General features: G+C 38.3%; 1 protein-coding gene across 2 annotated transcripts in view; it reads right to left on the reverse strand.

Moving 5' to 3' along the window:
- Positions 1–23,249, reverse strand: part of palm2akap2 (PALM2 and AKAP2 fusion) — a 96,039-nt gene extending 72,790 nt beyond the window's left edge. For both annotated transcript variants that reach the window (XM_081354813.1, XM_081354812.1), the window contains exons 1-4: positions 23,151–23,249; positions 22,973–23,018; positions 7,840–7,920; positions 3,212–3,342 (exon numbers count right to left, since the gene is read on the reverse strand). In XM_081354813.1, coding sequence (XP_081210939.1) covers positions 3,212–3,342; positions 7,840–7,920; positions 22,973–23,018; positions 23,151–23,212 — 320 coding nt within the window. In that variant the 5' untranslated portion in view covers positions 23,213–23,249. The remainder of the gene's footprint in view (positions 1–3,211; positions 3,343–7,839; positions 7,921–22,972; positions 23,019–23,150) is intronic.
- Between the last annotated feature and the right edge of the window lie 1,711 nt (positions 23,250–24,960).

Below are 24,960 nucleotides of genomic sequence, written 5' to 3' on the forward strand. Positions count from 1 at the left end.
GAGACTAGAAGGGGTAAAGCCAAAGCCATCATCACTGTTCATACTGCTGTGTATACAAGAGCTGAGAAAGACCTGGAGCTGAAATTCAGATATGATAATGAGTGTTTCGTTTCCAACACACAAACCAAAACCCAAAAGACTGGGTCATTTGAACAATCAGAGCAGAGCAGACCAATCACAACATGCTGGGTCATCTGACCAATCAGAGCAGAGCAGACCAATCACAACAGACTGGGTCATCTGACCAATCAGAGCAGAGTAGACCAATCACAACAGACTGGACCATCTGACCAATCAGAGCAGAGTAGACCAATCACAACAGACTGGGCCATCTGACCAATCAGAGCAGAGTAGACCAATTACAACAGACTGGGTCATCTGACCAATCAGAGCAGAGTTTAGGCTCTCAGAAATGAGATGTTTAGAGAAACCAAATCCTTTATCAATCCGTTTCAGACACTGTGAGAAAAGAGCTGATGCTGCAATGTATATTATGAGAAAATTTAAGAGTTTCTTTTTTCTTGGCTGCTTGTAAACCTTTTGTAGGGACCTCCGAAACAAAATAAGGAACCTTTAAAATAGCAGAATAGGGGCTCTTTAACATGTAACGCTTCTTTAACTATACAGTAAGTTTATTCTTCTTTATCAACTCTGGGAAAACAAGTCTTGAGTACCCATGTATTTAGGAGAATCTCCTCTGCAGGGCACAGAAATAGCCACCGGCCACTCCCTCAATCTCATACTTTCGCCACAGAGGCGTTTCTATTCCTTCTTTCCTGTCGCTGTCCTGACAGAGAGGTTTCTGTGCGAGTGCACCCTGCCCCGTCACCCACACCCACCAGACCAGGATATATCACCTTCCACCCACAACCAGTACAGCCACACAATCTTCTGAACACTCGCCCTGTCCATTTGACTAAATCGCCCTTTCAATGACAGATGGGAGCTTACAGCCCAAGGAAGTTGTATGCTTTTTTAAATGACCGTAAGTGAGAGTAAATGCAAATTGTGATGCTGTTTAATGATGTAAAATGCCAGTGACTAGGAGAGCAAACCTACAGAAGGCTTCTTATGAAATCTTAAAATAACCTTCCTGCTAATATTAGGAACTCAGATATGCTCTATTAGTTTAAGTCTACACTGAAAACCACTGACATTGGCGATTTTGTTAAACTGGCCAGTCCATTATTCAAATTATTTGTTGAAGTCTGTTAGCAGTTAATGGTTAGTTCAATGTCTCTGGGATGGATCTGCAGTCCACTAGTTTTGCATAGTCAAACTTTAACTATCGCAAAAATGTTTGGCCCAAACGGCTTCTTAGAACCACCAACTCAGTCTGACTGATATGTAAAGTACTGAACATCCAAAACAATGCTGTGTTCTGGGCTAAATGCGCTTGTACATGCTTGTACATAACGGTGTTTTGAGCAGCTGAGAACTCATGAAGGGCTTATAAAGTGTGTAAAGGAGACAAACAGCAGCAGGAATTCCTCCATCACACACACACAAACGAAGATCTGTTGCGTGGAGACGCGGTTCTGACACCTGTACTGAACTGTAATCGTGACTACGACGAGAAAAAAACAGGTACGCTTGAGCATTCTGTCCTTTTAAGGGTCGCATCTTGTGACATCTTTTGGTTCGTTTAGATGTTTTGGTCCGTGTTCGTTCATATTTCAATCGAACCACAGCAGAGTTCGTTAGGAAACGGACCGAGGTCCACCTTTTTTTCCCAACTGTAAACTATTGTTACACCCCCCCACCCCCTAAAAAAACAAAACTGTATAATAGTTCCTTAGTAGAATGACCCATTTTAAGGCCAACAGCATCAACTGTTAAGATCCCACCTTCCTACTTCGCCTGTGTCATAACTGATGCAAATTCATTTTAGACATGACACCACTGTGTTTACTTTGGGGAAAATTCAACATCCCAAACAGGCATTCTAAGGTGACATCCTGTGCAGAGAGGACGCCCGCCCCAGAGATTTAATAAAATCAAAACAATGGACTGGACGTTAACTTTCCATGAATGACATCACGGAAGGGCAAATCCGCAGTCAACTCGATGATGTACTTCATTACTGTCAAATAGAGCGTGAGAGCATCATCCACTTCAATCACAAACTAACTGATTACATAATCACCTCTGAGGACCAAAGGTAGCACATAACTTATGTAATATTAGTTTTTCAAAATCCAAACATCTTCCAAACACTCCCACACAACTCACTTGAAATATCTGAATAACAATTGATTCCATCAGAACTAGAAAACCAGCAAGCCCTCAAATACCATTTCAAACTCTTGAGATAACCTTTGGGTTAGACTTGCTCCTGCTGGTTTCATCAAACATTCAGAGGCCTTAGTTGAGGCATTCAACATATTATGAGAGAAATCAAAAGACCCCCCAGGCCGTCTTTAATAATAAAAAAACACATGCTAATACAGTAAACCTCAATTAAGCCAACGTAGTTTCCAAGAGCACCAATTTTCACAGCAGTTATGTTGGAATATTCCAATGTTTTAACATTTATTGTTCAATTATTTACTGTTCCAGAGCCTTAGCCATGGGAACTCCCACACCAAATGAATGGAAAAGAATGTGCATTTTATCAACAGTCATGGAAAGTTATTTTATTAGTATATGGTTATATGTGCATCTGTTTCTTGTTTTTGCATATTTTCTTATTAGATTGTAAATCAAATTCCAAATGCGTTCCAGTTTTGTTTGTGATTAGATTCAAGCATGTCATAATGATTAACCTATACACCACAGTCATGTAGTTTCACGTGCAACAGTCCTACCACAATTTAAGTGGTTTTCTAGCACGTCATGAAGTCATAACATCTTGTTTTCAAGCAACAGCAATGAGTGATTTTCAAAAATAATACGTCTACAGAGCAATCAACTGAAATGCACATTGGCTTGGCAATGCGTCCCATATGAGGAACCTTAAATTGGCATCTGCAGAGCTTCAAATGCATCTACCAGATGAGCTTAAAGAGAGCAGCTTTGAAGTTCTTATAATTAAAAGCAAAGCTGAGCAGAAATACACATCCCACTGAAGTCTGGAGGAAATGACTCCAGTGTTTGGGACAGTGGTTGCAGTTACAGGAAGTAAACATATAACCCAAAGAAACATCGCTTATTTATTAAGATTTGATTAGTGAAAAGTGTCCCGTAAATAATCAGAAAAGCGTTATTGTACCTGTGAATGGTGTGTTCTAGTGTTTTGACGTGAAGTTCATCTTGCTCAACCTGTTTCCTACGAACTTCCTCTTCATCTTGTGGCACCGCTGGTGACCCCTGCAGGAGCCATCTCTCCCTCATGGCTTTAGACTGTAAGGAAAAAAAAGGTTCTGATCAGGTCTAGATCAGTTGGGATCGCGCTTGGCTACAGAGAAACTGGTAGCCTAACAACAGGGAAGTGACCAATCCTGAACGGTGACATCACTACACGCACAATACCAGCGTGGTTCAGCAAGGTTAGCCAGCCGTGATGATAATTCTGTTCTGAGAATGGTTTTTAATTGTGGCGTGCCGAACCGAACCAAGCTCAAGTGGATACTGTATATAACAGGAACCGTTCCTTACCGTTCTTAGAACCGTTCGGCCCGATGGTGGAAAAGCAGCTATAGTGACAATAGAGTTCTGCAGAAATGAGTCCAAACACCTGGAAACGAGCATTTTTGGACTTCTGTTTCCATTGACCCAAATCAGAGGGTTTTTTGGTTAAATGACTAAAACACAAGCTCAAGATATTTTCACATTTTATTTTGTTTGACATAATTCATCAGTACTACCCCACTCCTGATGTTTTAAAAGCTTTTACGTGTCTCTAAGTTAACAAGTAATTATTTTTACAATAGAAATGAATCATTCAAAACCGTACTTAAGCTATGGCATTCTTCTAGAGCTGCTGTACTGCCAAAACAATCTTTGTTGCATTAATTTCCTATTATCACTGTAAAGCTGCTTTGAAACTATCTGTATTGTAAAAAGCGCTATATAAATGAAGTTGGCTTGAATTGTCTTGACTGCACTAAAATGTGCATCAAAGATGGCATCATACCCAACACTAGAAGAGGAACATAATCTAATTAATGAGTCCAAGTGAGGTGCAAGTTCATCCATCAATTCATAATTAACCAGTATTTTATAACTGCCCTGCTGAAAAAGAAACAGCTTTGACAAAAAGCTGACAAAGGGTTTTGGATGGGCTTGGGAGACCCTCTGACCAAATGTTTGGTTGAAGCCTTTGGAGTAGACAGCAACACTCATTTATAGAACGTCAATCCGTAACACACCGTATTTAGCACTACAAACAGCACTGCTGCTTGGTGACTGTAGCCTAAATATACCAGCTGAATCTAAAACAGGATTTTAGTTCATGCTTTAGTCAGCTCATTATTGTGTGGACTGTGGTTTACCAAAAGAAAACTCTTTTTATGTGCATTGTTTGACGTTTAAGTTCAGAATATAAATGTCCTGTGTTGCCACATTCTTATGTAAACTTGAATACATTTAAAACCTGTCCAACATGTGCAGCTGTTAAGGAAGTAACCAGCTGTGGTTGAACTGACTCTATGTGAGCGATGAGGTCTCTCAGGACCTCTTTCGCCTCGTCATCACCTCCAGGAAGGTCAACCGCAGGAACTCAGGAACGCTCAGGACTGTTTCACAAGCTGCTGAAGGCATGCGGTCTTAGATTTCAAGTCTACCCACATGTTCTGATTCAAAGACTCAAGGCAGAGCTTCTAAAGTAGTGTTCAAATCATTGTGCTTAAACACTCATTTTTTTTATTTAAGATTTCATAACTTGACAATCGCATTATATTCTTAAAGGTTTGCTTGTGGAAAGCTGTATTATGTTTTATTACATGGCTCTCTGGGATAATTGATTGTGATTGGCCAATTGTGGCATTCTGCCCTCAAATATATAAAGAATATATAAACTGTATAATATGCATGTATGTATATATAATAACTGTATAATAATTTATTTGGTAAGTAGCCGTTTAATAAGCGTGATAATGTATGGTCAGCCAGTCATTATAAACCTTTTCTGGAAGAAACAAAGCCTGATCCTTCCTGACCAACCAAGTGGGAATTTTTTGGCTGGTGACATACAGGTTTTTGTTAGGTTTACTTAAAATTTTTAAAAGTTTATCTTCTGCGAGTGTAAACTGGAGAAAAAGTGAAACATTATTATTAGGTAAACACACAGGTGGGAAACCAGATCCTCCTGAAGAAGGGTTAGGTTGGGGGAAATTAGGTTTTAAATACTTGGGAAAAATTGGGAAGGAGTCTTTGAAAAAGTTAAAGGTTGCCTGGATAAAAGGAGATGTTTAATTCCAAAGATGTCATACAGAGGGTGTATTTTAATTATAAATACTTAGTTGCTTCTTCATTATGGCACAGGTTTGCATGTATTGATCCTCCCTCAACTGTACGGTTAACTGTACGGAAAATGTAATAGTATATTATATTAGTATATATAGTAAATAGTCAGTTGTGATTTGCTTCAGCAGCACAGAAAACAGTATCTTCTCGTCATGTTGAACAACAAGAACCAAACTCAGTCTCAGCTACAATTACAGTGTTTTTTGAAGGTCAGAGTAGACGTCGTTTGCAGAACGCCAATGAAGACCACAGGCTGGCATTATGCAAATTTCCAGGAAGACTCGGATAACTGATGACTAGTTTCAGGCAGTTCAAAATCCATTCTTTTTTTGGGAGACAATAACTTTATTTGTTATGCACTTTAGCATAGTATGGGCATTTAAAAAAGTCTACCGTAAAGAGTTATACACCAGGAACCAACCAGCTACGAGATAAATCACATCAGCAAAAAAGTATTTGGACAAAAATGGTACAATTTTCAATGGTACAACAATTGAAAAGAACTACAATCCCATGAAAATTTGTCAACTAACTGAAAAAAGAGAGAAATATAAAGCTATTAATTTAAAGACATTAAATTAAGATTTTTTTATACAGTATATGAGGCCTGTTTTTAATCCATTACTCTATATTTAAAGGGATCGTTACTTCTGGAACCCGACTGCACTGTATTTAAAAAAAAGAATTAAATAATTATATATATTTTTAATGAATGTTTTGCTTAGTATCTGCACAGCATACATTTTTTTGTTTTTATGTTTAGAATTTCACATAGTATTTTAACCTTCTATGAGAAAATAAACTGAGAAACAAATCTTTCGGATGGCTCTCACAAAATCTCGACATTCATCACAGTCGTTGGAGCTGTACTTTCCTATGAGAACTTGCTTACACCCACTACTAAACAAACATCTCCCTTCCTGGATGTGCTTCTCTTTCTCAGTCAAGTCTTCACTTTGAATTCAGCTCTTTGAAAAAACATTCTCTTCCTTTTCATTTCATTTTCAAGATCACCCAGAATTTGTGCATATGATTAGCTAGCTATTAGTCAGGGCTTGTTAGTTGTTGTGTTCTCCATGTCCTTCATGAAACATGTTCACAATAAGCTATTACTGTTATCTTGTAGTCTCTCGGCGGTCTTTATAAAAGTCTCACAGTAGAGCATTATCAGATCTTTGTTTCTTTTCCCTCAGGTCCTTCTCTCCTGAGTCCTAGACAAAATCTCTTTCATGAGTGACTTTAAACTGAGGTTGATTTGTATAAACGAACCGCCATAAAATTCGGGTGATAACACTACAGAGCAATTCTTTGTAAATGAGGCAAACCTCTGGCTATCTGATAACACACTCAAGTGTTATAGAGTCAGACATGTTGGCCTGACTCAGACTCCAGTAGAGAGAAAAAAAGAGAGAAATTACTTCTCTAAGATTTCAAACCCAAATTTAATTCCATATCCTCCCCTTATATCCTTTAAGGATTATCTCAACTCGCAGTTCTTGGAAAATCTGTGCATTTTGTTGATGTTTTACAAAACTATGGTCTGTTCTGACCTCATCGTCCATCCAAACATGCAGTACCTTTCGCTCTCTGCCATTTTCTGATCACATGATCTGTTGAGGCAAGGTCACGTGATTTTGTTTGCACATCGAGGGATTTATTCGGTAAAAGCGTTTCCACCATCGTTTATGTGCTTGTCTTCTTGTCGGATAAAAAACAGTATCCACCTCAATTGAGCACAAGTTTTTTATGCAGATGTTTAGAACTTATGCGAATCTCTGCGTTTCCATCCAGCGTTTTTTTTAATCCCAAAATGTGCATAAAAATTCACATGGATGGTGTTATGGTGGTACTGTGTCTTTTGCATTGTCTTCAGCTGAATCATTACCTAACGCTACTATCTAAATTAATAATGCACACATACTGATAGGGATACGATAAACCAGTCATCCGCAGCCGAATGCAAGAGAGCATGACAGCGTTTATTGTGTTTCGTCTGCACTCAGAGATGCAACTCATTTCTAATGGAGAAAAATAGAGCCACAGTTTGCAGATTTCAGAAACTTCCATTTTTATTACAGATATTTTGCACTAGATTCCCAGGAAGTGACGATTTTGAACACATGGGATGGAAACGGTGCTACTGATTGACATTTGCATTTGTCTGCTGCAAGAGACACAATGTTATTGTCTTATACTCTTATTCTGAGTCAAGCAATTATGAGTTATGTGTTATACTACCCAGAGATACAAAGATGCAAATGTTATGGCATCAGCAGAAGCTTCATTTATGCAAGTTTCAAGCACACTCAAATTCAGAAAACCACTTCAAACAAGCACATGAACCAAAGTCTTGATGTTAAATGGACTCGAGTGGACAAATGGTCCACATTGAAATTTACGTATAAGACAACTTTTTGAGATTTTTTTTTTTACCTTGAAATGTTGAAGTTGTAGAACAAGTTCATCGAGTTGTCTCCTTTTGTCCTCTATCTCGGCTTGTCTTTTCCGTTTTTCCTGAAAACATAATAGAAATGTTGTGTTAAACTACTGAGAGTAATGTAATTTAAAAGATTTTAAATCAGAAATAATACATTTTATGTGACAATAAGAGTGAATAAATTTAGCTCATTAGTGCATGCAGTGAGTTTCAATCCATTTTAATGCATTAAAGTCCCGCTGTAGCCTTAAACCTCATCTTTGATCACCAAAATGACATATTTAAAAGTTTTTTCCTTAAAAAAAAATTGTTCATGCCTTAAAATATCTTGAATGTAACTCGAAACCATTGCCTCATTTAGTATACGCGGGTCTATGAATATGCAAATGAGCCCCGCCTCCACTCACTCACTCAGCTCAGAGATCCACTCGTTGACGATCACACGTTGATCTGATTGGTTACAAGGTAGTTTGTGACATCAGAAACACCAGCGATTTCAAACCGCATTTTTGAGACATTTTAAAGCATAGGCATATTAAAACCATAGACATAACAACATTAAAAGTTTGATTTTCACAACAGGGGGACTTTAATAGAAGCTTGTTTGACAAGTATTTTTGCTTCACATCAAGATAATCCCATCTAAAAGCATCTTCAGGGTTTCTTTTAGAAATAAAGATGTTTGAGCTTTGTTTGTGATATTTGCTAAGGCAAGCATAGTTTATAGCTATTCACAGCTAAATACTTCAGCAGCTGTTTCACTGTGAATGGCAAATGATTAAAACAGGAAGTCATTTTCCTATAGTGAGTTGCAAAGGGACCAAAATAATTGTTAAGGTTGTGTAACATGGCAAGCACCGTGAAAGTTTGGTTGAAAACATGACTTATCACATCATAACCTGAACTCCACACGTTTTTTACATTCCTCTCTGCAGGTTATCTACTTCTTATTCACTTTACATGAGCGTAGAGGAAAGCCGAGCCACATATGTAGGTTATTCAGGTTCTTGAGCGAGTTCAAATATCTTGGCTGGCTTCGACACCATTTCACGAGCACATTCCAGCGCAGAGCACTGCTGCAGGAAGTATGCGCTCTCCACAGAGGGAAAACTGATATGTTATCCAGATGTGAACAAATGTGCCTCTAAAAACGGACCCTTACATATCCGTCAGTGAATGATACCACTGGATTTTACACGAAAGCTACTGGAAATGGCTTACAAGGATTTTCATGTCTTCTTTTAAAAGCTGAGTCTGCTAACTGAAACATAATCCCTGATTTTGACATATTGAGAAGGAAAAAATAAGGGGAAAGTCCTGATTACCTTCTACTGCAGAGTAATTGAATGGATTATTTGAAAGATGGCTAAAGTTTGCACTTACTGTATACCTTTCTGCAAAATAACCCATCAAATGGGTGATTTAATTTGTAGTGGTTGGTATTCATGTACATATTGTGCACACACTATGACTTGAACTAAGAATAAACTTCAAATCTTATATGAAAACAATTTTTTTAGAACAACATATGTAATGTTAATACATTTTTTATAATGTCTGTGTATATATGCTTTGTAGGCAGTGTTGGTGTAATGCATTACTACGTAATTAATTACTATAATTTAATTACTTTTCTCATTAAAAAGTAAAGTAAGGGATTACTCTTAATTTTTCTGTAACTGAATAACAGTTACTTCTAATGCAATTGCATTTAATACTGTAAACTATAGAACAATTTTATATAAAACAATAGTGGATATAACATCAAAATGTAATGTGTAATGTTAACATTTCTGTTTTAATGTAACTTTCTCCCTAAAAATACTTTGTTCAGTTAAAGAATAATTTATACAGTTTTATATTATTTATTTGAAAGAATTAAAAGAGCTGTTTCATGTCTATCCTTGTATTGTTAAACTGGTCGAGGTTAATATGGGATTTAGAAATTTTAATAACTAATGCAATACTTTTTAGTATAGTAATCTAATCACACTGTTGAAGATGTAATTAGTAGCTAGTAATGGTTGCACTTTATTTTACAGTCCAGTTCCCCATGTACATACTATGTACTTATTACAGTAATTATAACTGTGTAATAACTAGGTATTAACTCTGACCTTAACCTTAACCCATGTGGTTACCTTATTACCCAGTAATTTCTCAGGTAAATACATTGTAAGTACATGTAAGTAGAGTAACCTGCCCAACACTGTTTGTAGGATAGAGGGTTTGATTTCCAGGTAACACACAACTGAAAAAAATGATCAAATCAACGTTCTTCAAAGTGTTGGCTAAATGAATACATTTAATGTGTAAATGTAGATACAAAACAGTGACAATAAACCACAAAACAGTTGGAAAATGCCAAGCTAATTTCTTGTTGATATTTCTATGACCTTTTGAATATTGTGGTTGCGTCCTTTATAACTGCAGATGATTATTTAATGTGCATCAAAACAACTTAAACTCGGAATCTATGCAAGCAATTTCTCATGTGAGCGCAGGGCTGTAATTACACCGGCAGTGGGTTCGTCACCGGTTACATGCCCTAAAGACTGGCACGACACTCCACGTCCCTCTCATCTGGAGAGAATACTGAAGCCAGATCTATTTCACACCAAGAATGCTGACACATACCAGAGCTCAGAGTAACATACAGAAATAGGCCAGCAGCAAGAGACGCTCCTCGGACGCGTAATCTGTGACCCAATCATCCTGAAATATCACTCATGTGGAGGCTAATTTCCAGACAGACCGTAGCATCTGTAAAGAATTCGGTATGTGAGTTGAGTATTAAAACAGGTAATAAAAATGCTCAGTTGTGACGTTGAGCCTGTTGGGCTGGTGAGACCCAAACAATGAAGATTTGTTTCCCAGCTCAAATGGAAAACATCTGCATGGCATTACTGAAGCCACCCCCTCCATCCTGACGGATGGCATCAAGCCTCAAAGACCAAACACTCCGGGGCCTTTCTTGAGTTGATTAGCTTTTCTTTTGCTACAGACAAAATATAAGAGATTCCCAGAGACCCAAAGCTTGACAAAAATAACTGGAAATCACTATAGCTGAGTCCAAGTTCAGAGGGTGAAAATCTTGGCCATGTTCTCAAACACAGGCCACATTCCCATTTGATAAATATAGCCCCCTCCTTGATTGTGTGCAACAGACTAGAGTTCAGTGACTGCGCCAGTGACTGGCATGAATAATACAGCGTTTTTAATCATTTTTGCTGATCCCTGTAAACAGGGATGATTTTGACAACGTGCTAGTGAGTTTGAGTTATGGTTTATTCAAAAGTTATCCGAATTTTTGGAAATTTCATTATAACTTTGACCTTACGGTGGCGCTGCCCCGAAACTTTTTGAGTACTGTCAGGGCATGGTGCTGAAGACACATTCCGATACACCAATGCTTTCGTAAAATATAGCATTTTTCAACAAAATTCAAGATGGCCAATGCCTAAAATGGCCGATATGGGAAAATTGGGTATTGCATGACTCAGCATGCTGCACCGAATCTGGGCAAAGTGTTCAGAAGTTATGAGCAAAAATTTCCATTTTTCATATCTCCTGACCACTTGGTGGCACTTCGCCGAAACTGTGCAGACAGACTCAGGTCATGGTTGTCATAACACATGCCAAGTTTGGTCAGAATATGCAAAAGCGTTGCAGAGATAAAGCCTCACATTCATTTTGGCGGGCATTTCATTGAATTCGTTCACGAGTTATTCGAGAACTGTACGACGAATCGACTTGAATTCCATGACTTTTTATCAGTAAGGTCTTAAGATGATCTGGTTCAAATTTTGTTTCTAGCCCTTACCGTTCAAAAGTTATTAGCATAAACAGGAGTACAAATTTGGATAGTTGGTGGTGCTAGAGGGGCTGAGTTAGAGACTCCAAATTTGCTCTGTTGACAGCTCAGACTGTCCTCTATCTGTGTGCAAGATTTCATAACATTCTCGCAAGCGATTCTATGGGCTGACAGAGGGAAAGAAGAAGAAGAAGAAATGGAAGAATAATAAGAACGCCAAAGGATACAATAGGTGCCTACTCACCTTCGGCGCTTGGCCCCTAATTAAATGCAAGTACTTTAATATACACAATACACCAACATGTGCACTTTTAATAAGTAAAATGTATCAAATGGCTAAGTTATGATCACCTATAATATAAAGTGTGATCATGAAACATGTTTTTGGATTCATTGGAATTAATATTAGGAATTTCACTGTTTTAGCTCTTTGAGAGAAACTTTACCATTGTCTCGATGTAGAAATTGTGTTAATTTATAAGATAAATATAATAAATCACACTAAAATAAAGCATGTCTATGAGGTAAGATTCTCTTAATTTGTGAAACATGAAAGTACAATAATTTTGAAGAAATGTAACATTTTTCCAAATGACAACGACAACAGTTCTGATCAGTAATTGCAAATATCATTTGGAACAAATTAATCGTGATTAAAAGTTTAACCATTATTTGTGCAGCATTACTTAATGTGAGTAAAATATGACTAATGTTTTCATTGACAAAGTAAATTGGCCAAACTTTAAGCCAAACTAAAATGAAAAGTAGTGTTCAAAAAAAAAAGAAAAAAAAAGAAAAAAAGAAATAAAGAAAGGAAAAAGATAAGGTTGATGAAATATGATAAAAGCTTAAACTATTTGACACTGACTCTGAAATTCTGTGTACCAACCAGGGGTGCGTTTCCCAAAAGCATCGTTGGCCAACTATGTTCACAAGTTCCGTCGTTATCAGCGTAGTTCAACGAGTCAGTGTTTCCCAAAACCATCGTTCCAAAGAACATTCGCAAACAGCATCGCAAAGTTGTGTGTTTGGAATGGCAGCTCTCGACCTGTGGTTAGAAGCAGAGTTTCTAGTTTGCATGACGTGGACTTAATAAATCCTTATCTTGAGCCAAATAAGCAAGCTGACATTCAGTACAACCTTTTGTGTCTTTAATTTAGAATACATAAAAATGTCATTTACGTCTTTTAGTTTGTCAAGAGATTTAAAGTGTCATTTTTGAAGACATGGCATGTGTGAACGTCCTTGACTATGTAAGAACGAGTCTATGATTGAATCTGGAAATAAAGCAAAATAACTGAGATAAATGAGAAATAGTCCTCATGCCATGTCTGTAATTTATATCAAAACATTTAGCGTTAATTCGATCTCAAACAGTTTCATTAAAAGAAGTTTTTACTCCACCACGTGCGTGACATCATTAACCAACGTGGTTGAACGACCAATTTGCGACAGTATGGTTTCGGGAAACAGTCGTGACTAGACTAGTTGATTTCTTAAACAGCGAGTCACGTCATTGTTCGGGAAACGCACCCCAGAATAGGAAAAATGGCGACTTCTGTCAAAAACATTCCCAGAACACTTTGTATTTGGTTGGGCAAACAGATAGTACTGCACTAAACTTGCAAGTAAACTATTACTGCTTTACTTGTAGTTGCTTCTGCATATTAAGCTGGGAAATATAAAGGCAAATAAGCATTTTAAGGTAATGCATTTTAAAGATAATTTATTTTAGGGTAATGATTTTTACTAGATGCTTCCACTTGAAAATAAATTGTTATTTGCGAACATGTACTGTCATACAAGTACGCCTACTTGCTCACTACCAGAGAAGTACACACTGGTGAAGTATACCAGATGGGATGCTGTGAACTAAGCCGATGGACACGACTTGAAAACTTTCCCTGAGGTCAAGAAACGGTCCATTTCCTCTATTGTGTGTGACCAATGACCCGAGCCGCCACAGTGTCTGTCTCTGTTGACTCCTACAACTGACGCCTCCAACGCAAGCAATGCTGACATTTCTGATCGAAATGCTCTATAACAAAGACAGACTAATTGTGTAAGCTATATCACTTGTATTCTTTGTGTCGCTTTTCTACCAAAAATGTCTTTACTGATGATGGCTCTTTATCAAGAGTCTTGTCCCAGAGGACAGACAAAAATAGATTGGACATCATTTTCCCAGAAAGCACTTTGGGAAAGGAAGTCTTCAAGAAGTTCTTTGTACTATTGGTTTCGGCAGTTATTACGAAACTCATTTGAAGTGATGACACTTCATAAGGAATACCACAATAATATTTGTAAGTTATGTCACCTTTTTTCCCTCATTAATAGTAGGATTATGAAGATCTCAGGATTATGAAGATATTTTAGTATTCACATTGTGTCGTTCAACATGTATCTCTCATCTCTTCATTTTCGTATGATCTGCTTCAAGGTGGACCTTCATGCTTATACTTTATTTCTGAAAATCTCATGTTTCTGAACGAATCACATTGTACAAATTCATATGAAATTGCTACAACGTAAAAGAGTTTGGATGAGTCATACAGTATATGCTGTAGACTTGGCAAATGAAAATCTGTTAAAAACTGTAGGAACTGCTTTATTGAATCTCTCTTTCTTCTGGAAGCATTTCCAAAAAACCTTCATTCGCTATGTTGTTATTTCCAGGGATGCACCTGAGCCAAGTTTTCCTACCTTTTATCAGCATCCAAATCAGTCAAAAGGCACTTTATACTAGTGTAGTCATAGTGTATATGCAACGTCTTGAAATTATGATCTTAAAGAGTAAAGTTACGATTCATCTGTGACTCAAATTCATCATTAACTTTTAAGGCATTAGATAGATCATACAGTCTTAAAAAGTATAATACTGCTAATAACATTCTTTAACTGACCTTATTAACATGCTTTGCATCTCTTGCATGTCAATTAAACCACAAGTCACTGCGTTTAATCAACATGTATACCAAAACTAAATAATTTCAGCCAAACACATGTAATGGATGCTTAAGGCAGTGGTGATTTATCGAAAAATTCCCTGACATCAATATGAAGGTCTGCAGTCCATTATTTAAATTAGACAGAAATCTGAAATTGTCCAGTTTTTAATCTGGACAAACCTGATCTGCATTAATAAAGCATTCTGAGCAGAAAATCTTACACAACACACTGGATGCCTGCCTCACATTAAGGATAACATTTGTGGTAAACATGAACTGATAATGAAATATACAATAATGAAGTTCAAAGTGTTACAAAAAACAATACTGATCTATAACCAATACTAAAATGAGAAAAGTTAAATCACTCAACAACATCAATCATACAGTTTAAAGATGCGGTCACATTAGCAAAATATCAGTGAAATTTTGCAGGCAAAAAGGTCCATATATTGTGTATTGTGTAGTGATGTATGAAGCACAGCTTCTGTTAGACAACACAGTGAATTTGCATGTCTACTAACTCTCATTATAGTGATAGTAGAGTATTAGTAGACTGGTAGGGTTTGGGTTAGTAGAATAAGTTGACATGTAGTTGCAAAAAATGTATGTTGAGGAGTTAGCAGATATTAAGCAGACTGTCTACTAATACTCTAATAAGAGTTCGTTCACATGTAGTTGCAAAGTTACTTATAGTTAGTAGAGAGTTCAAAAGTGTTACTGCTAATCTTAAAAATAAATAAATAAATGCAATTGTAAAGATATAAGCAGTTCCTCAATTCTGTGTAGTCTGAATTGATACTTTTGTTTTTATGACTTTGTATATCTTTTTAAACAGGACGTTGTGATTGGCTCAGATCAGTGAGTATTGGTGGCACTCACACTTATGTCTGCCTCTTGTATCATAGTGAAATTTACATGTGTAACAGAAAATGACAGTTTCAAATTCAACTGTGTGGAAGAACTTCCAGCTTGTCGGCAAAATAGCACAATTTAGTTGTGAATTACGTAAAAATGCAACAAGTGTCCACGAGTGTGTGACTTTCTCACTCACGCCCCCATGCTGCAGATGAATAGCCTGTGGCTTCAGTTCAGGGGCACAACTTTCACAGCTCTCTCTCTTTCTCTCTTTCTCTCTCTCGCTTTCTCCCACCCTCTCTTCATTTCTATATTTTGTTTGGCAATGATGTAAACTGGAATAAGCAGCAATTTTGAAGGTAATTTTGAAGGTAATTTTTCTAAGAAAGAACAATTAAAATCCCGACAGAAATACTAGTGCTGCATAAATCTAAAAAAATATTTACAAATACCTCAGAATCGCACACACCTAGGTTAAAGCTCCAACAATATTTTTGACTAGGTCAAGAGAACATATAAAACAAATAAAATAAGAGAGATTGATAGAGAAGAGATTTCTGGGACACCAAATATGAAGATAGTAATGTGAACTGAACAGAACAGATGGTTCGGAACAGTTAAAGTTCAGTGGCGATTTCTGCTCTTGCAAAAGGTCACACATAGCAGTAAACATGACTGCATAAATTACAGTAAACTTTATAAGATAACTCCCTTCTTTCTACGTTCCCCTCCTGTTTATCCCTGAAAACATCCTGTGAAAGTGAAAAAAAAATCATAAAACCATAATTACATCATGTGTAGAAAGCTACACTCAATTACTAGATGAGGAAGTCTATCAAGGTGGCAAAGAACCAGATGAAACCAGGTTTCATTTCATTAGTGCAAACCACATACTGCAAATTGTCTAAAGTGAATTACGAATACAGTGTCCACATTATAAACATATTTAAAGAGAAACATACACTCTGATATGAGTGCATAGCTGTTCTCATGTGCCCACAAGCTATTTTAGATCTCTGTGTTTTCTCCAATGTCTGCAGAGCTACGCCCTGCTGTTAGAACATCCAGTACGGACTGCGTTATGATGGACTCTTTCACTTCTAAGTGAACTTTGTCATTTCTTGTCACAATAATTTGAACACTCTTCAAATACTATATGTGTGCGATTGTTTTTTGACATAGCAACATTGGCCCAAACAACGGCACGAGTTTGGTCTTTTTCTTCGCCCAATCGAAATAGGGGGTTTGTTTTGGAAAAAAATATTATTTTTGCAATTACTTTTGATGATGCTTATGGCACAGAAATTACAAACATCACCATTAAACTTCATATCACAAACTCTGACTATTAATATTTAATGCATGTACTTGTCAATGGAGGGAAACTGAAGGGTGGTTACTTCAGCCTTGCTAATTGGATCATGTAACAGCAGCAGGTGATGACCGGTCACATTATTTTCATATTCTGGTCAAGCAAAAATGTTCAACATTTGTGATTGAATGTAAGTGGCATGACTTGCATTCCAAGGTTCGACCCCTATACAGCTGCTAGCTGTTTTGAGAACAGGATAGGGTACTGGTTAAAAGATCTGTGGGGGCCACCAACAGTTTGGAGCTTCAAATCCCACATGGGGAGATCTGGTCACCACTGTGCCCTTGATCGACACACTTAACCTCAGGTTGTTACTTTTAACTAGTGTTACTGTAAGTTGCTTTGCTTCCGCTAAGTATTTATCAAGCTTGTTGTCATTAACAAAATCTATTACAGAGATGAAAATGCAGTGAGGAAGCTGATGACAAAACGTAATAAATTTACAGAGATTATTACTTCAGTTTTCGTATATTTTTCAATCATTGTCGTATGGTCTGATTTGATCAAATAGTAGCAATGAATCAGATAGAGCGACAGATCTTTTCTTTTGTATCGTGATGTACATCTGAGTATAACGAAAGCAAAAATGTAAATGACCCTGTAAGTGAACACTTTTTAAACATTTTAGAATAGTTGAGCGCTATTCATATTAAAAATCACAGAAATACAGAGATATGAAACATCTGAATTATCTGGCACTGATATCTGTGCTAGTTAGCGAAAGGCTTTAGTTACAGCACAGTTAATTCCCAAAACTTGTTTCGGAAATGCAGCTGAGCCACCACACCCGAGAGCTCTGGGGATCCAAACCCACCTGAGGATCACCCCACCTCCCTGAAAAATGTGAACCCTGAGCCAAATCATCACAGACAGCTGCTGCTAAATTTAACCCGCTAGTAATGGACACCTGCACTAAGCTAATGTCATGTAGCCAGACCTTTGACGAACTGAATTGGCCAAGGACTGCCCACTTAGTCAGGAAGATGCCTTCTGACTGATATGTAAAGTGACCAATCATAGGTTTCTTTCTCAGTGTCATGTTCAGGGGCGTGTAAATGTTGATGCAATTACAAACTATCTATACTTTTATGTTTACCTGAATATGCCGCAGATATTCCCTTCTCAGTAAAGTTCGTCACCTGATTTTCCACTATAGATGTGAGAGGACACACAATTAATCAAATGGGATCACTTGGGAATCCCAAGGGTTTGCCTAGCTCACAAAATAATACTTTTCCCATTTCCCATTGGTAAACATGCGAAAACATCTCTTTAAAATTCAGCTCAAACAAAACGCTTCATGTCTTGAAGTTTCTATGCCATGAACTTCACAAACCAATTTTTTTAAATTCAGCTTTTAGTTACTCATCTGAAGCGTTCATTTTTGCAGTATCAGAACTTGTAAACACGGCTTAAGTTTCCTGGCGGACCGTTAAAAACGTCCTGGAAAACCTGTAGGAGTCAGCCAATCAGATTAACCCATTCACACCAAGAACCATAACTATAAAGATACTGTAACGATAACTATATTAGCATCCAAGCCAACACACAATATCGCTCTGTTTACTATAACCACGCGCTCCAGTTTTGTCGCCTGCCGCTTTAAATGCTCAAGCTCTTTAAAGCAGGATGGATTCTGATTGGCTGTCAATGTTTTAATCGTTCATCAGCTGCTGTTATTGTTGAAGTTGTTGTCTGGACTCTACTATTCGTTTATATTTAGAATGATTTTTAGAACTATATCTTTAGCATTATCGTTATAGTTATCGTCCATGGTGTGAACGGGCTTTAAGACTTTTACCTTTGTGAAAGAATTGTAGTTTTGTGTGCCATATGCATCAGATGATCAGTGAACAGAGTGCGGGCGGTTGTGTCTAACGTCTGAGGCTCAGACTAGTGCTATGCTAGCAAGAGCACAGTGTTAATGAGCCCTATAGCAAAGGTCTAGACCTGAGCTTGACCAAATGAATCTGTGTAAACAAGTCACAACTGCTCAGGGAGGGTCATTTAAGTCAAGAGGGAAGTCTGTCCACGTGCAATCTTCTCCGCCCAGTGTACCGCAATTAGCAAACCGCTAACCCATTTCTCATTTGAGCTAGCGACATTCCCTCACTTGTTGGACTGAAAAGAAAAGCCACAGATTTGGACCCAAAGACTGTCCTGTGCAGCAGCAGCAGCCTGTGGTTTGAGGCAATAGACCAGAAACATAGCAAGCTAGCAAACAGTCAGTATGGGAGTGATTCACTTACTGTACAAGGAATTGTCAGGCAAAATTACCCAAAAATCAGTTCTTCTACTGTATATCTTAATGGTAGCCTATGTTTATTGAAAAGTAAAGTGGTATTCAAGCGGTTTGTCAGTCATGCAGTCAGTTTGTGGTTAGCATTGTTGACGCAGGGAGTCTATATACACCACTCACAGAAACCGATATTTATAATGCACTCCCAGCAAAACAGCATGATAGAAAATAGTGATGAAGCTATAAATGTTCAGTGCAACAAGTCAGCATATGATTTGAATAAAACAACCATTAAACTCCACTACATTTCAGTAATCTACTTGAGGTATAGCATTTAGTTGAGCTCATTTCAAAAACACAACTGCTTGGCCAACATCGAGCAGCCCACAGACTTAAAATATGTGGTTGGGGTAACACAGATGTTGGATGAATATGGAGTGAAACTAGAAACCCTAAATTGAAAATCCACGGGCATAGTCCTGTGGTGCTTTCCTTCTTGAGGGCAAGTCCAAATTAAAAGCTTTCTAACGAGAGCAGCCTACACAGAGTACTGACCATTATAAGATCTTTGAACAGCAAACTAGTTTCAGTCACAATACCAGACGTCTGTTTTGATAATAAAATTGCACGTGCAATTCACATTTTCATTGCTTTTAAGGAAACTCGCTAATAAAAAACATTTTAAATGGATGTTAAATTTATATAACGCTTTTCTCCGCACTCAAAGCACTTCACATTTGGAAGAGGGAAATTTCCTCAACCACCACCAATGTGCAGCACCACCTGATGATGATGCGATGGCAGCCATATTGCGCCAGAACGCCCACCACACACCAGCTTATTGGTGGAGAGGAGACAGAGTGAAGCCAATCAGTATATGGGGATGATTAGGAGGCCATAATGGACAGAGGCCAAGGGGCAAATTTGGCCAGGATGCTTTTTTTTTTTTTTTTTTTTTGAAGGACACCAGAGTCAGGACCTCAGTTTAACGTCTCATCCGAAGGATGGTGCTTTTTTGACAGTATAGTGTCCCCGTCACTATACTGGGGCGTTAGGACCCACACAGACCACAGGGTGAGCCGTAACCCCTGATGGCCTCACTAACACCTCTTCCAGCAGCAACCTGGTTTTCCCAGGAGTCTCCCATCCAGGTACTAACCAGGCTCAACCCTGCTTAGCTTCAGTAGGAAACCAGTCTTGGGCTACAGGGTGATAGCTGTTCTTTGATAAATAACTTTGTTTGTGAACATTAAAATCTATGTTCTATATAGAGCATGTGTGTGCACTATGAATGTAATCCTTGCATACTACATCAGCCATGTTGTCATTGTCATGTGACCTACTCCTGCTCTATGGCCTCATGGGGTAGTAAATTGTCCACTGGATGCATATTTCACAATCTCTGTTATTCAAATACTATGCATTCTGGCAGAATACTCTTTTGACATACTGCTTTTCACATACATAGTTGGAAAGTATGTATATTCAGACCAAATTCCAGAATGGTGCTGGAGAAACTCTTAAGATGGCTCTCCAGGAGCAGGATTTGACACTCCTGCCCTAATCCTGACTATTAGACTTAAGTTCATGGTGAAGACAGTCTTATTGGCTCAAGCCAAACGTCATCGACAGAGCAGTCGTGGCCTAATGGTTAAAGAATCAGACTGTTAACCCGAAGGTTGCGGATTTGATTATCAATACCAGCAGGATATTACTGAAGTGCCCTTGAGCAAGGCTCCTAACCTCCAATCGATCCCCAGGCGATGCAGTGAATGGCTGCCCACTGCTCAGGGTGTGTGTGTGTCCACGGTTTGCAGTGTGTGTGTGTTCACTACTCACTACTCTTGATGTGTGTGCACTAACTTGGATGGACAAATTCTGAGTATGGGTTACCACGGGCTGGCCTTCACACGTCACTACTTTCAACATGAGCCAGTACACAACAACAGAAAACACCCTGAAAACTATCTAGTAACACTGTCAACCACCCTGAAGTCCACATAGCAACATGAGAAACCCCTGAGAACACCTTAGCAATCTCATCACAATGTCTTGGCTATCACCCACTACATTCTAGCACTGTGGCGTGACTTCCGCACTGGCAACCACCACTCGTTACATCTATTACAAATCTCACCAAATGAGAATAAACTGTTTAAAACACAATGGGCCAAAGATGGCTGATTTGAACCATTTGACTGAAGTTGTTAAGCTACCAGACAACAGTAAAAGTACTGCGTGGGACTTTGAGGGCTTTCCATAGAGCTACCGTCAAAACAGACAGCGCAATAAAGTTTCACCACCTCATTAATGTCAGTCTTTTTCCCTAGTATTAAAAAAGGGGAAACCCACATGCTGTTTCAGCCTGTGCTGGTCAGATATCAGTCACAGAGCTTCTGTAATTTTTATTATACATGAAATGCTTTGTCTGACTGTTTGGGAATAGATTACTAGAAGGGAATTACTTGGTGTAACTTGACGCACTACCTGAATCAACTTAACTGTGAAATGTTACAACTGCAAACACAAAACACACCAAATACCAGGTTTGTGAGAAGGTCTTTGCCATGTGTGCTCAAGCGTTTGAATACATTTGCAGTTGCAGGCATGTGGCTGACATCGTAATAATGCTGCAAGACTGTTTCACATTACTACTATGTACATTAACTTAGCACCAAAAACAGATGTCAAGAAAATGATGTGTATATTACGTTCACAACTATCAGATGCGATAAAAGCACTGAATTCTTGCTAAAATGCGGGAAAATTGTCACATAATTACTTTAATTTGAGCTATTCGAGGGTAACAGCCATTCTGCCAAACAAACTCTCAATGCAAAAGCAATTAAGTAGACACTATTTAGATTATCTCCATTTGTATCGAGAACCAGTCATCCGTCAATGCTTGAGATGCAGCCAGACACTGTATAACTTTAATTATTTATATTTCTGAGCAAGGCAGCATTACCACAGGCCCTCTATCTCAACACTTCACCTTTCATTTAGCAAACCTCATCCAAAAGGCATTAGCTTGCTGCAGTTCTTGCTGCCAAGAATCAATTTTCATTGTTAGACTTGACAGACTTTTAATTAGTGGTGTTTCTTAAGGCAAGCATCATTATATTGCTAATAAATTATAGTGATTTGAAAGAGGAGAGGTGTACTATTACTTTTACAAACCATCGGATTAACTTGGATTATAAATTCAGGCAAAAGCTCTTATTGACTTTTATTGAAGGAAGGCCATATCTAGAGACCATATCTAATCAACCACATTGAACACCTCAGCAACCACCCTGAATGGCCTAGCATTGTTGCAGTAAGTTTTGGATAGACTCAAAGAAAAACTTCTTCAGAAAAAAAACTGTTTCTCATGAACTGAGTCCAATAACAGTTTATTAGGACAGTTCCAAGTGTATACTAACACATGCTGGTCCTACAGACTATTTTTGCAGTGTGTATTCTATGGAATCACAAAGATGTAAGCAATGTAGCCAAAATAGTTTTCCATCTGTTGCTCACTTCTAGTCTACGCAGAGGGGTTGACCCTGGTGCCAAATTTAGTCTCTATTTTAGCCACATTTCAAATTCTTGCCCTCTGGGTCACATAGGGTGATTCATCAATAGTAAATCTTCTCTTAATGAGAACACACTTGTGACAAACACACATCAACAATGGCAAAGTAACAGCACCAAAACCATCAGGTCTATGAGCTTCCATAATGCGTTTGTTTGGGACTGATTTGAAACAAACTAGTTCTCTAGTACTGAAATGCTTTTATAGCAAAGAGGAGCACAGTTATGCGCATAAACAATGTATGTTAGTGTCAAAAAAGAAAAGAAAAGAAAAAAATACGTTTTTGGTGAGACTGTAAGAACAAAGCAATGCAGAACTTACCGCCAGGGCTTGGAGCCTTTCCTTATGAAGTTCAGCTTCAGCCATCCTGGAAAAACAAAGGCAGAATTCTCAGTAACCGTGAGATTGGTAATCCCAAGCGTGTTTGTGTGTGTGGGGCGTGGGTGAGCAGGTTAACAGACACAGACACACACACACACACACACACACACACACACACTCTCTGCCCTGGTCCTCTGAGCCAGTGAAAGACACAGTGTACTGAGGGAAAGATCTTCTCATTCACTGGCCATGTGTCTGCCAGACTGCCCCTCTCTCTCTCTCTCTCTCTCTCTCTCTCCTCCTACATCCCTCCCTCTCTGTCACTGGCCGGGTTATAGACAGATGACAGGGTCTTGAACCCGCCCCCTGCGTTTAGAAGAGAGCTACAGGCGAGCATGCAGAGAGATGTCACTGAGGGTTGGACAATACTGTCACACCTAACTGTGACTGCTGTGTGTGTGTGTGTGTGTGTGTGTGTGTGTGCCTGCCTGCTGGGATGGAAAATAAAGGTGTGCCTTACACTGGGGACATGAGAGGCTGCAAGCTTAGAGGAAATCTGCTCCATGTTTGAAATTCAAAAACATGCATCTGCTAATTCTAGGCTATTGTTTAATAACATCTGACGAGTTAAAGGAATAGCTCACCCTTAAAATGAAATCTATCTATCTATCTATCTATCTATCTATCTATCTATCTATCTATCTATCTATCTATCTATCTATCTATCTATCTATCTATCTATCTATCTATCTATCTATCTATCTATCTATCTATCTATCTATCTATCTATCTATCTATCTATCTATCTATCTATCTATCTATCTATCTATCTATCTCTGTCTGTCTGTCTGTCTGTCCGTCTGTAAAATGATTCACCTTGCTCTTCAGACCATGACAAAATCTGAGCATAAAAACATCTGCAGAAGTTGCTGACTCTAATCATGTCTACTATCTCTGCAAAAGTCTGTACTAAACATCTTTAGTTCTAATTTATTTCTCCAGTGAAGCCAAAGTGTGCAGTAGGGAATGGGAACATGGGGGTCCAACCGCTTTCCCTCATCCAACCTCACATTCAGGATACAAAAACTCCTTATATGGAGAACAGGCCGAGCTAACAGAGTCTGGAGTGTTCTGCAAGATGAAAACTCAAGGGAATTGTAAAAAATCTCAGTGAATGAAATTTTAACTAAACGCAATGACTCTTCAGAGTTTGTACAGTACAAGTACTGCTGCTATACAGTATATAAGATGAATCAGCTGTTATAAACAACTGTTTCCTGAGCTGAAGGAAATAAATGCAAAGATGCAAGTACAAGCTGTACTGCAACAGTCAATGATGTAGACTGACCATAGAAATAAAACACATGTCTTATAATCCATTTAATGTTGTTTATCTCAGATGCCTTGTGAATTTTGTGCTAGTGGAATTAATAGCACTTCGCTCCAAATGTTTCAGTGCAATGCACAGAAAGACTTTGCAAACCGGTATCTGTATGTAAAGTATAATGTTGAGTTTTCTTATCTGTCAGGCAGTAAATAATAGTTATCTTCATAGGTGAATTTCAACATGATGTCTCAGTCATTCATACAGAATCAAACCCTACAGCAGCAGTGAACATCAGTAGATGGAGGAAATTCCTGGAAGTTCACGTAACTGCTGGAAATAGGCTTAAAGCCACAAAACACACGGCGCTCACAGACGGCAGACTTCAGAAGCGGTGCGACTCATCCAGCTCTAGAGGTTCAGGATAAATCGTTCAACAGAGGTCTGTGAAACATTCGGGCCAGTCTGTTTACTGTAGCACTCTGTGTTACAAGTCTACACTCCATTCTTTTAAACTAAGCATCTGACTGTCAGTTTAATTTAGACTTCAGTTCCAAACCGCTTAATGTTGGCCTCTCTTTAACCTAAGAAGTTACTTTCCTGCACCCGGACTTTTCAATGTCGACGATTTTACGCTAGACAACATTTGAGAGAGAATTAATAG

Source organism: Scardinius erythrophthalmus, assembly GCF_964197995.2.
Source record: "Scardinius erythrophthalmus genome assembly, chromosome: 23".
Taxonomy (NCBI): domain Eukaryota; kingdom Metazoa; phylum Chordata; class Actinopteri; order Cypriniformes; family Leuciscidae; genus Scardinius; species Scardinius erythrophthalmus.